The 12,880-nt window shown below is 39.9% G+C and overlaps 1 protein-coding gene across 1 annotated transcript; it reads left to right on the plus strand.

The window, feature by feature from the left end:
• The first annotated feature begins 4,835 nt into the window (after nt 1-4,835).
• On the plus strand, nt 4,836-8,128 carry LOC118326226 (fucosyltransferase 7). The gene is made up of 2 exons (XM_035659178.1): nt 4,836-5,039; nt 6,015-8,128. Exon 2 carries the CDS (start codon nt 6,065-6,067, stop codon nt 7,109-7,111), a length of 1,047 nt encoding a protein of 348 aa, XP_035515071.1. The 5' UTR covers nt 4,836-5,039; nt 6,015-6,064; the 3' UTR covers nt 7,112-8,128.
• The last annotated feature ends 4,752 nt before the right edge of the window (nt 8,129-12,880 follow it).

Consider the following 12,880-nt stretch of genomic DNA (forward strand, 5'->3'; position numbering starts at 1 on the left):
CTGAAAGCCTGAAGTTGAATGCAACAGGGAATGAAAATGGGTTCTATGGGTACCCACAAGTCTCCCCTTTGCAGATATGCCCCCTTTATGCAAATCCTATGCAGCTTTGGGGCAAAAACCTTGCAGTATTTTGCATGTGGTATAAATGTGTTATTTTTGCCTAGTGTATTTAAATATTTCTGCACATTGGGAATGACTGGAAAGCTGAGACACATACTTTATGCCACCCCTGTATAAGTCAGTGCCCCACTTGTACCCCCCAGTCAAAAAAGTCTGAAAACACAACTGGAAAACAATCACTCTATAGGATCTTTTGTACCAATGAATGTGTTTATGTCACATTTTCTGGTGCCCCTGGTAATTTGTGTCGGGGACAAGGTGCAGGTGTACTGTAAAGTGTTTTTAACAATGTGCAGCTTTAATTTGAATACTGGTCTATTAGAGTCCATGTCAGCCCTTTGTACTGTTCAAACAAACCTGGTGCAGAACTAAGACACAGTCAAGTTTGTTAAATATTAGTAACTAATATTTATCAGGATTTACATTAGCCTGGTATTTATATTATTACCTACAGAGAATTGATGAAAAATGTGTGATGTAAACTATGAGAGTCAAAGAGGGCCAAATATTTTTGCTATGTGGTTACATTTGGGCCATTGCCCATGGTCCTGAGGTAGACTAAAGGAGAGCCTGTGCTGCCCTCTAGTGCAGTTGTGACATTAAGACTATTGTGTTTGGTTGACATTACCTTTACTTCTTCATTGTTTGCAGTCCCACAAGTCCCAATGAGAAAAAACAATATTATTTACAAAATCAACATTAATAAAACGAAGAAATGAAGAAATTATAATGTAATTATTACACCAAATGGAAATATTTAATGTTTATATATAATATTATTATGGCCACAAAACTGTTTATCCTAGATAATAATGTAAATTATTTTATTTTTTTACATAATCCATGCATGTGTGCAAGTGTGTGTGTTTCATTTAAACTGATGTCCTCATAAAAGTAATAAAAACCATGAAGTATCTTACTGATATGTGTGTTCTGCAGCTGGTGGCTGACGAAACAGCAAGTTGGGCGGTTCTTGGTTTTGGATCTGCCATCTTCTATGTGTTGGCTGACACAGAATCTTTTACATATAACAGCTAACAGTACACTAAAATATGTTTCTGAAAACATTTTAAGCGAGAAATAATCAACACAGTAACAGAATCTTAATTCATATTTGATCAGCACTGCATAGTTTAACTGTTAGATCTGAGTTTGGTGAGCCTGCTGCCTGTGCTGGCTGGACTTAATTTGCGGTAGATTCTTGCAAATGTCATTAGGAGCAGCAGGAGGAGCCAGAGAACTTATAAGCAAATATGACAAAAAGTTATTGTTATAAAGTTATCTACCACAGCTTTAATTTAGATCAGAAGTATCTGAATAGGACTAGATCTCAACATTGAGATTGAGATGTTATTCAGATTAGGATAGTTTTGATGCTAAAAATCAGGATGATGAATCAAGCATGGATTGAAGGTGGTGTTATAGTTCACTAAAAATTAAACTAAAAATAGATGCGAAGCATTTTAGTTAACTGAAATAAAAATAAAAACTGACGGAAACAATATAGTGTACTCACAAAGCTAACTAAAATAAATTGAAATACCGTATTCAGTTTTAGTCTTTGTCAATTTGGTTAAATTTGTCAACACAACAAGCATGAGGCATCAGTACTTACAGTATGTTGCTGGGATGTCTACATGACTAAGTCAGTGTGTTTGTATTGTAATAGCTAATCTGAGCTTCTTAATATGTATGTAATGTAATATTTCACACAGAACGCATAGAGGGACAGCTACACTGTCCTCAAACGGCAGAGTCCAGGAAATGTGGATTTCTGGAAGAAAGTTTCAGAGATGATCCTCTGCAATGGTGTCAAGAATGAGTGCACCTTGCACGGTTCGCTGCCTGCCTGCTCAGAGCAAGGGCTCTATTTTTGTGAACTCAGCAGCGCAGATCGCAGTCAAATGGGTATCAGACATGAATCTGCTCGACCCAATGACTTAGACACCATCCTCTAACCCTGACCTGACTGCCTTTCTCCCTATACTTGCACACAGGCAAAAAACAGTCTCTGTTCTACTCAGACTATCTGTCTGACTGGCTGATGAGCAGTCTCATTTGATTGCTAAGGCCCACAAAGTTGTCCAAACACCAAACTATAATGGAACAACAGTGCTGAGCTGCGACCTGAGGCTGTGTGCAAACTATACCGTTGCTTTTGGTGTTCACTTTGTGTTATGATGGGGGGTGCTTGACTGATTGATTCACAGGATGCTGACTACAACACATTTCTCATCTTTGAGCGCCACTACGCTTCAATGGTGATTGCAAGAAAAGCATGCATGCTGGTATCTAATGAATCGGATCACCTTAATGCATAAATCATACATCAGTAATTGCCCAATTTTACACATGATCCATGATGAAGATACAGAAAGAAATGCATGGCAAAAATAGCATATTGTCAATATTTGAGAGACCCCCCAATTTTTCACAAATCATGTTTTCAGGGGAGCTCCCCCTTGCTCCTGTAGTTCACACACTGAATTGCAGCTCTATTGTGATGTTGGTGCAGAGAGCTGTGTAGAAACTGGTATTTCCCTGGGTGGCACTGAGGTTATTTCCTTGCCTATGCTGGTTTGTCATCTCATCCGCCCCAGTGGGAGGAAACCAAAAACATGAAGCATAAACACGCTTCATGTCTTTGGTTTGAGTGTGGCAGTGCCATCGCAGCCATTACGTTTTCACAGTTTGGAATCCATAGAAATAATACAATAAAATAACTTTTTTCTTGTGGGGGGTACAGTGAGCAAGCCAAGCCTTCAGCCATGGTGGAAGCATTAGGATTTTGGAAGAAGTAGAAAGATGTGGGCTCCCCCTTCTTGAGGCAATTAAAAATAATCAGGATATTGGACTATAGAAGTGTGCGCTAGACAGTTTATTCAGTCCTCACGACTATCCTGAAAATGCAAATTCACCACGTCTTTATCTCGATAAGCGATAATATTGTATATCGTTCCATCCACCTTTGGACATTTTCATGGCCAGGCTCGCATGCGCACCTGTGGGGCAGTTAGGTACAGGGTGAGATCAGGAGGAATATCACTGCAGTCATCCTATAATATATAAATGAATGAGGTATGCAGAAAGTTGTGATGCATTTACATTTATTTATTTGAATGCACCCGTCTCCAAACCACCTGTTGATTTACAGAAACGTAAAATAACTGAAAGTTTGATGTGCACATAAGCACATTTATGTGGTTATTGTGCAACAGTCTTTTGCTAGTTGCACAAATATTAACCAGCAGATCTGCCGTGGATAATTGTGGTTTTGATGCAACATCCCTCCTGTGACTACAGATGGTACTGATACCTGCTGCCTTCAGAGGGCTGCAATGAGAGTTGGCACAGCAAAGCTTTCAGTGTAGGCTACACACTGTCGGGGATTAGGTATTTGTGTGATTTTCATATTAAAACAATTTTTATATTAAATTAAGTGACCAAATTATTATGGAACTAAAGTGCCCTGAGGAGTATTCTTGACAGAATGTGGCGATGGCACTGCCACACTTGCTACCGTACATCGTACCTCTCCTCCCACTGGGGCGGATGAGATACCAAAGTGGCGCAGGGGAGGAAATAACCTCAGTGCCACCCAGGGAAATACCAGTTTCTACAATAGAGCCTCAGTTCACAGCTCAGCACTGTTGTTCCATAATAGTTTGGTGTTTGAACAACTGAGTAGGCCTTAGCATTGAAATGAGACTGCTCATTAGACAGATAGTGTTTTAGCCTAAGTAGATAGAATGTCGATATAAGGTCAGGCAGGGTATCTGCTCTTTAATTGGAAGAAAGTATAGGGTGAAAGGCAGTTAAGTCAGGGTTAGAGGATGGTGTCCGAGTCACTGAGTAGATTTATGACAGCACAGCCTAATACCCATTGCAAGGCCCGATGATAGTTCAAAACATCATTGAACATGAATCCAGCTCTTGGCAAATTTTACTGATATAACTGTAAGGTCAGAAACATACAAATGAAATTAAAACTGTGAGTTAAAGCAGTGCAGTGCTGGAGTTTAGGCACATGGAATGGACGCAGGTTTTGTATCAGGTTATACATTAAAAGCTAAGCTGTGAACCGGGGAGGCAGCGGGTGAAACAGTTTGTTCAAACGGTTATGATGTGGTCTGTGCCTACAGAAGCTGCGTAAGCATGTACCCCTTTCCTCTGCAGAGCTGTGAGAACAGAAACAGGAAGACCATATTTTAGTGGTTTTACAAATCTAAAATCAGCCTACTTGGTGTGCCAGTTCTGCAGATGCATGAGTAAGTTCACAGGTAAATAAATGAGTGTGACACAGGGTGGCACAGTGGCAGGTGGCTGTGGTGATGGGTAAGGGTTAACCATCTCTGACACCCAGATAAACGTGAGAGTGAACACACCCAAACTTAATGTGAGGATGAAGTGTAAAAACTCTTTAAATTAGCAGATGATCATGCATGAAGTTTGGAGCTCAAACGCAGTCAAAGTAGATGGATACTGTTTCTTTTTATGTGAAGATGAAACCATATTATGATCAGTATTTTGTTGCTGCTGTTTACATTTAACCAGATACAAATTCAAAAAGTGCGGTGGGTGTATATTAGCATATATATAAATATAATAATTGCATATATTGTTTCATTGTGTTCTATGTGTATAATGTAATGTATATAAATTAAATGTGAAATTACCTAATTAATGGCCATTTTTCCTTTTTGTTGCAGCTTGTTACTTCCTACTGACCACTGATTGAGGCTGTAAATCAACCGTCACACACTGCCATCGAGAAACTGGGTGTGTATGTGTGTGTAAGTGGGAAGCCACAGATGAGTCAAAAAATTTGTGAGGGGCAGGATTTCCTTTATAATATATAGGATGTGTTGAGTAGGACAAAGCTGTACGGGCAGCACACAGCCCGACATCATGTCACCCAGGTAAGTGCCAACATCTCTGCCAACTTCACTTTTATATCATTCAAATCCTGCTAAGCTGGTATCAAAGTTTTTACTGCTGATTTATAATGCACAGAATGCTATTGTATTGCTACTCTGGGTGATGGAAACTATAAAAATCAGGTTTTGCAGGGATTTTATTTTATTTCTTCCTTCTTATGAAATGTTAAAATTATGTTCGGTTTGTGGCGTAGCCAACATCAGCGTGTGCCATCTTCAAAACCTGTCAAAAACCTGTTTCTGCCAGTTTCATTTCACCAGCTGCCTCGTCATTAAACCACAGGAAAAGGTTATTTGAATATGCTCGACAGAAAGTGATTTATTATTGAAAAAACATGCTGATGATACTACGCTTTGCTATACTCAGGAATGACTTTATTCAGTCACCTGTTTTAATTAATTGATGAGTCACAGACTGTTCAATTTGTTTTTTTCCGTATGATAATTAAGTATAAAGTTTAATTCATTTGTTTAATTAGGTATAAGCAAGTATAAACCTTTAGCATTAATTTATTTGGGCAGTTAGTGTGCAGTATGATGAAATCCTTCAAAGAACAAACATCCAGCAGAAGCAGAACTTGCGACACAGAAAGGATGAAACAGACAGCAGTGTCGATTTCACAAAATGCTCTGAATTGCATTGTAAAAACAAACTCACCAATTTTCTAAAAGTTTGAACATATTGTAAAGAAACCCCAAGGATTACAGCAATTCTATCCTATTTATAATTCTATTTATTTGGGATTTTAGTTGTATTTAATTTATGTCTGTTACATATCTAATACAAGCTCAATCAATTGTAATTAACTAATTCATTAATTTTGGGAATTCAAATTAAATATGTTCTGCAGTAGAATATGTTTTTGTCGTTAACACCTTGCCCTCTGTAGTTCCTGCACTGATGAGAACAGATGAAAGCAAAATAACTTCTCTGATCTACCCTTCCTTCCTTTCAAGTTCCATACCAGTGATCTGTGCCCTTTTGACCTGGAATACGCCCCCCCACCATGACAACATCTGGATCCCGAGCCTTCCTGCTCTTCCTCTTCCTCCTCCTCCTCGGCTCCCTCTTGCCCCTGCTTTATTACAGCTTCTTGGACCGGAAGCTTGAGCAGCAGAAATGTCATCTGAATGCTCCCCGGAGGAACATCAGTGTCCTGCTGTGGCACTGGCCGTTCGGCCGCTCCTACAGCCTTGACGGGGACAAGTGCCTCGAGATGTACAACATCAGCCGCTGCTTCCTCACTGATAACACCACCGCCTTCTCCGCCGCTGATGTGGTCGTCTTCCACCACCATGAGGTAAGCAGAGGTATGTCCCCGCTGCCCCTGCACCAGGAACGCCCGGCCACCCAGCATTGGGTGTGGTTGTCCATGGAGCCTCCTGTCAACAGTGTGAACCTCTCGCAGCTCAACGGCCTCTTCAACTGGACCATGAGCTACAGACGCGATGCAGACATATCCATCCCCTATGGAAAGACCGTGTTAGGAGGCGATGAGCTCAACTTCCAGGCTGCTCCAAACCGCTCCTGCTTTGTCAGCTGGGTGGTAAGCAAATACCGGCCTCACCAGGCTCGGGCTAGGGTTTACCAAAGTCTAAAGAAGTATATTCCCATAGAGGTGTACGGCAGGTGGAACAAGAAACCCCTGTCGAACAATAAGCTGTTGCCAACCATCGCAAACTGCCTTTTTTACCTGTCTTTTGAGAACTCTGAGGCAAAGGACTACATCAGTGAGAAGCTGTGGAGGAACGCGTTCCAAGCTGGAGCCGTGCCTGTGGTTCTCGGCCCAAGCAGGACCACCTACGAGGCCCTGGCTCCCCCAGGTTCCTTTATCCATGTGGCTGATTTCAAGAGCACAGCGGATCTAGCTGCCTATCTGAAGCGTGTGGCTGCAGACAAGCAGACCTATGAGAAGTACTTCCAGTGGCGGCACACTCACAGAATAAAAACCTACACAGACTGGAGAGAAAGGCTCTGTCAAATCTGCGTGAAGTACCCCAGTTTACCAGCCCACAGAGTCTATCAGGACCTGGAGGGCTGGGTTTACAGCTAAGATTTTTATCTTTTCATGCTTTCAGGTCACTGAAGTGTTTTGATTGGGACTGCTGATACTGCTGGGTTACCACATGCAAATGTGAAATACCAAACAGTGACAATTTGATGTGGGATTTACATTCAGGTATTTAGTTTTGGTAAACTGTGAGGAACTGCACACCACAGAAACGAATCTCAAGTGGTTTGTTGGGTTGGTCATGTGCTGTTAAAAAAAGCGGAAGTGGGAACGTGTGAGTAACCATAAATAAGCATGTTCTCTTTGCTCTAACCACGGAAGAAAGGTTCTATTTACAATGGGCCACTGATTACTGTAAGCAGTGAGGGTATGTAATTATTCTTTACCTGAAATGTCTGCTCATCCAAAACAACAGACATTTTGTTTTCCTTCCTTGATTATGTTTGTCTGCTCAGGGCCCCAGTGTGTTTCAGACTAAGTACTTTTAGATCTCCTGCTTAGTATTAGGAAATGACATGGTTACGCAAAAATAACTTTAATAGTAAGGAGATAATAATAACGGTAGGGATGCACCAATCGGGAAATTCTGGGCCGATACCCCTTGTTTATAATAACAATTTGTTGGAAATAAACAAGGTTGAAAAATAGCCAACACAGCATTTAACCAGTGCAAAATGATGCAACAACGAATACATCTGCCACTGACATTGAAGAATGTTATCTTATTTGCTGATATGCTGATGTCAGTCAATGAGGCGAATATCGGCTGACACCGATGTTTGGCAGATAAATCGGTGCATCCCTACATTACATACATATGTGTGGCGCTTTTCTTAACATTTTAAATTTTTACTTTTAAGTGCTTTAAACATGTAACAATTACGCATTGAAATGTAAAAACAAACAACTAGACTTCTTGTTATACTTGTAATTGTTGTATATTTTGTTACAAATCTGACATTTCATCAGGTAACGCTGTGTTTATTACTTACCTTTAGTTACTGTAACTCCCGGGTACCATGGTGGAGAGTGAGAGGCAGTCTTGAAACCTAATGTGAATAAAAGTTTAATAAATATCCTCCTACTTGAGCATGATTTCCCATAAGATAAATCAGCAATGGGGGTTGTAACAACGAAAACAACTCCCATGAGCCAGTGCTACTTCATGACTACGTCTTTTGTTATTTCTTTGTTGACAGAGAGCCCCTAGTGGCAGAAATTACAAGTAAAACCAGATAATTTCTCCATTTTAGGTACCATGACAGTAAATGCAGTGTCTTCTTGTGCTTGCAGTTAAAAAATAGTTTTGGACCAATCGTAACTGATTTAATGCTTTTGAAAGGAAAAAAAAACTAAATCAAAATCTTGTCAGTCCAGTGTATTGGATTTAGTGGCATAGTGGCGTCCGTGAAACCTGCGATAAAAGCGCCACAATCTAGAGACAGAATTTGCTTGGTCCATTCTAAGCTACTGTAGAAACTGATTGTACTGAATATACTACTAATGAAAACATACCTATGAATATTACACCGATCAGCCATAACCTTCTGACCACTAGGGCTGGGCTATTTTATCGATACTGCGATATATATCGATATTTCTGGTTTCCCAGAAAGTATCGATTTTCAGCCGCGAGTATCGATACATTAATCCCATCAATCCCCCGGTTCCGACCTGCACTCGTCTCGCTGCCCGTTTCCCCGTTATTCGCTTGAGGAAGAGCGATTCAGGTCAGCCAGCCGCTAGGTGTTCGCTGTAGAGCATTTCTAGCAAAGTTGCCCGTTGATACTCCCTTGTACACAGACTGCGTTTCATTAGCAGTTCCATTACCCTCGAGCCCTTGGTATGACGTAACGCAGCATTGACGTCGCAGCGGAGGCCACTTGGAGCGCGGAGGGAAAGTGGGCGGGGGAGGAGCGGGGGATTTAAAGTGAAGACGCATTGCCCTGGAGTCTACCATGAAAGCCTTCGGCGTTATTAGCGGCAATGACGGTAAACTGCAATGCATTGTGGGGTGATATCCACCTCGAGTGGGACCATCGTTGTTCACTCGCTCCTCAGCCCTCCGAGGTCATCTCACCAAGTTTCACTTCAGTTTTACAGACAATTGGAACGACACTTATGATGGCTGCGGGATTCCCCCGAGGGCAAGTGGAACTGAGGCATGTTGAAGGACTTTAATTGAAACGCAGCCACGACGCCGAGTCTTCTTCTTCCTACCTTAAACTACTATCGGCTTAAGACGACTAACATTGTTTAATTAAATGTTGAGAATGGTTGTTCTTATGACGTTGAATGTATTGGCTTTTTGGAAGCCATGTATATGTGTTACTTACCTGGTGGGCTAGACTGGCTACCTCATATGTTCCGTGTCAAGTTAAAAGCTGTCAAGAATCTTGTTTCAGAACAGGCCAGCTGCTGCACTTTTTAATTCAAGATTCAAGCTTTATTTATCGAGGGAAATTTACTGTGCAACGTGAAATGCAAAGGTGGGAAAGTAATACAGGGTAGAGTAAAATATTGCCTAACTAAAAGTAAAATAAAATAAGAGGCATACATAGTAAATAAATCAATCAATTAACAAATGCTATCAAAAGGCAGAGCAGCTTAGCGGTAACATAAGTAGAAAAAAAACTCTCTGTTTCATTGTAATACGCATTATTTACTTTTAAAGGCTTGTAAGCTACATGTTTGCACTGTTGTTCAAGTAAGATAAACTAATTTTCTCACCACATCGTTGGATTCATTTGTCCAGCATTTGCAGGCGTAGACTCTCTGTCCAGTCAGAGCCATATATTGTGTAATTTCAGTTTTCAGTCAGTTAAATTCATCCAAGCAATGACACTCACAAGATGTCACCAAAATCCACTGTCCCTTTAAAATCTTTCCATAAAATGATTGTAAGTGTATCGAATGTATCGTATCGTATCGGAATCGATCGTTTAATATCGTGTATCGTATCGTATCGCGAGATTAGTGTATCGCTACAGCCCTACTGACCACCAGGGTGCCCAGGTGAACAGAATGTTATGGCTGATCAGTGTATGTTCCATTTATGCCAATAGGCACTTTTTTAACCTTGAAGTAGTCAATCTAACAATCACACGCACTTCATGCCACAAAGTGTCTATGTGTGTGAAGGTGTGAAAATAGACAGGATTTGAATTTCTCTCTCAACCTTTTTGTTCACTCTTTACATAACTACTTCCTTCACTTATGTGAAGGACAGAGTGCAACACTGAACTCTTTCAAGTAGAGACTGAAAGTGTGTGCTGTTAGTGATTCATCAGATCAAAACTACACAGACCAGAAAAAGACATGATGGGCCCCCTCGTTCACAGGCGGAGTTACCCAGCTTAGAAAGTTGACAATTTGATATGAGTCTGGATTTTTTGGTTCTTTAAAGCTGGTTTAGAAATCATCTGGAAATGCTGTCAGAGTCCTGCAGCCCTAATCTAAATGCAGCTTATTATATTAGCTTGATCATGACCAATAAATTTTAGGGTAAACCCCATACATGCAGGGGCAGATCTAGAGAAATACTCATGGGGTGGCTTAAGAGTAGCATGAAGACTTTAAGCGGTGACAGAAATATATGTGGATTTAATCACAAACAATCATATATTTCAATATTTGCTTGGAAAAGCCCCCAAATGAAGATATTGATTTTTTTTTTCAATTCAATTCAATTGTATTTGTATAGCACCAATTCATACCAGAAGTTATCTCAGGACACTTTTCAAATAGAGCACGTCTACACCAAACTCCTTGTAGCATTATTTACCAGATCCAACAGTACCACCATGAGCAAGCACTTGGCGATGGCGGCAAGGAAAAACTGCCTTTGAAGAGGCAGAAACCTCGGACAGACCAAAAGTTCAAGTCAAAAAACAATAAATTATTGTGGCACATTGGTAAAACATTGAATAGAAATATCTAAAGGTGGCATTAGAAATCAGTTAACTGTTTTAATTCCAAATCATCAGAAAAGTTTCCAAATCTTCAGACATTTTTCACCTGAATATATGAACTGTTGTGTATTTGTTACCTTAGAATAAAACTTTTATATCTACTGACACAGCAGGGTCGCTTTCCATAGAGGCCAGGATGTTGAACCAGTGCAGTTTTCATGAGTTGAAAAATAAGTAAACTAATCTCCATTGTATTATACAGCATGTTTAAGAAGTAAGTAAACTAGCCTCTGTCTCCCTGCTCTCCTGCTCACCTGACAATGTGTATAATACTCAATACATTTGAAGTACATTTTGCTGATAATACTACTCTTTTACTTGAGTACAATTTTAAATAAAGGGCATTAGATAAGTTCTTTAAAAATCAAATGAACATTTATTCTGGGGTTATGTGATTTCTCCTATAACATTTTATTCCTGGAAAAGTTGACAAACCTTTGAAACATCATATAAATCAGCAAAAGTAGTCAGATCATTTAGAGGCCTGGTGTTGGTGGGTGCGTTGGAGGCAAGGAGATTGACTTTTCCCCATGTGTGTCACATGAGTATGAAACCTCTTTAGTTATTGTTGTCAGTTAGGGTTAATTAGTCCACAGACTGGTTTACATTCTGCATTTGCATTGTTACAGCAGTCAGTAGAATCATCTCCCTTGAAGCTCACAGGTTTCATTCTGGCAAACACCTTCATGTTGGAAAATCACTGGGGCGTGTAATGACAAAAGCGGCAGTGTTTTCCGTTGTGTACGTCATCAGATCTGCGAGGAAAGAATATTCTGCTAGAAAAGCATGCACTGTATGTAGGCTGACAGCTGACAGTAGTGTGGTACACTATGAGTGGAGAGGTTTCAGGGTTTGAGTAATAACTTTGGCTTCATGGCACACGTGTGGGAACTGAGCAGAAGAGTCAATATCATTGCACTCATCATCTTGAACAAAAAATCCCCCAATGTCTACACACACACACACACACTCACACAGAACATTTACTCCATTCCTTATGCATTTTGCTTATAGAACTTGCCTAAAACTTTTCTCTTATTTTAAACAGATATTTGACATTTTATCTATCAAATCAAAGATCTACACATAACAGCTTTCATAATTGTTACAAGAAAAACCTGTAGATAATGTGCTACTAGTAAGTAGTAGTACTAACGACCATTTTCTGTAGACTGTACTGTACTCATTATAATTATTGTAAGTACTTCCATTTTCTGCTACTTACTTACTTCACCACATTTCAGAGGGAATATGTGAAGATTTAAATCGATGAGATGAAAAATTAATCATGATACTCGATTGACTTTGCTTTTCCGACATCCTCGTTAGTCATTTTATTGACTCAAAAAGATCAACTATTGGAATGCAAATGATATACACAAGAAATCATAAATACAGTAAACCCATTAGTTTAAAAAAAACATATTAAATTAAAGGACTACTGTGTAGGATTTAGTGACATCTAGTGCTGAGATTGCAGATTGCAACTGCCTGTAACCCCTTATATCAACCAACTGCAAAGGACAAACTACAATGGTTTCAAAATGTATAAAAAAGGAATGGTCCTATTTAGAGTAAGTGTTTGGTGTGTTTGTTCTGGGCTACTGTAGACACATGGAGGGTTTCAAACAATGGGCCCTCATAAAGGAGAAAAACCGCTTTTCCCTTCTTGGTTAGAAAATAACAAGCCTTCATTCAGGTAACAAAAAACAACAAAATTCCTATAGTCAGGTGATTATTCACCAATGGAAACATACATGGATATGAAATTATATTTCCTTTGTGTCAATAGATCCTCCTAAATGTTACACACCTTTTTCCACCAAATTAAATCTACATC

Source organism: Morone saxatilis, unplaced genomic scaffold (assembly GCF_004916995.1).
Source record: "Morone saxatilis isolate NCDOM2014 unplaced genomic scaffold, NCSU_SB_2.0 Contig16, whole genome shotgun sequence".
In the NCBI taxonomy this organism is placed as follows: Eukaryota; Metazoa; Chordata; class Actinopteri; family Moronidae; genus Morone; species Morone saxatilis.

What these genes read in the sequence shown, in the direction of transcription:
- LOC118326226 (XM_035659178.1), top strand. Translation starts at nt 6,065, where the DNA reads ATGACAACATCTGGATCCCGAGCCTTCCTGCTCTTCCTCTTCCTCCTC.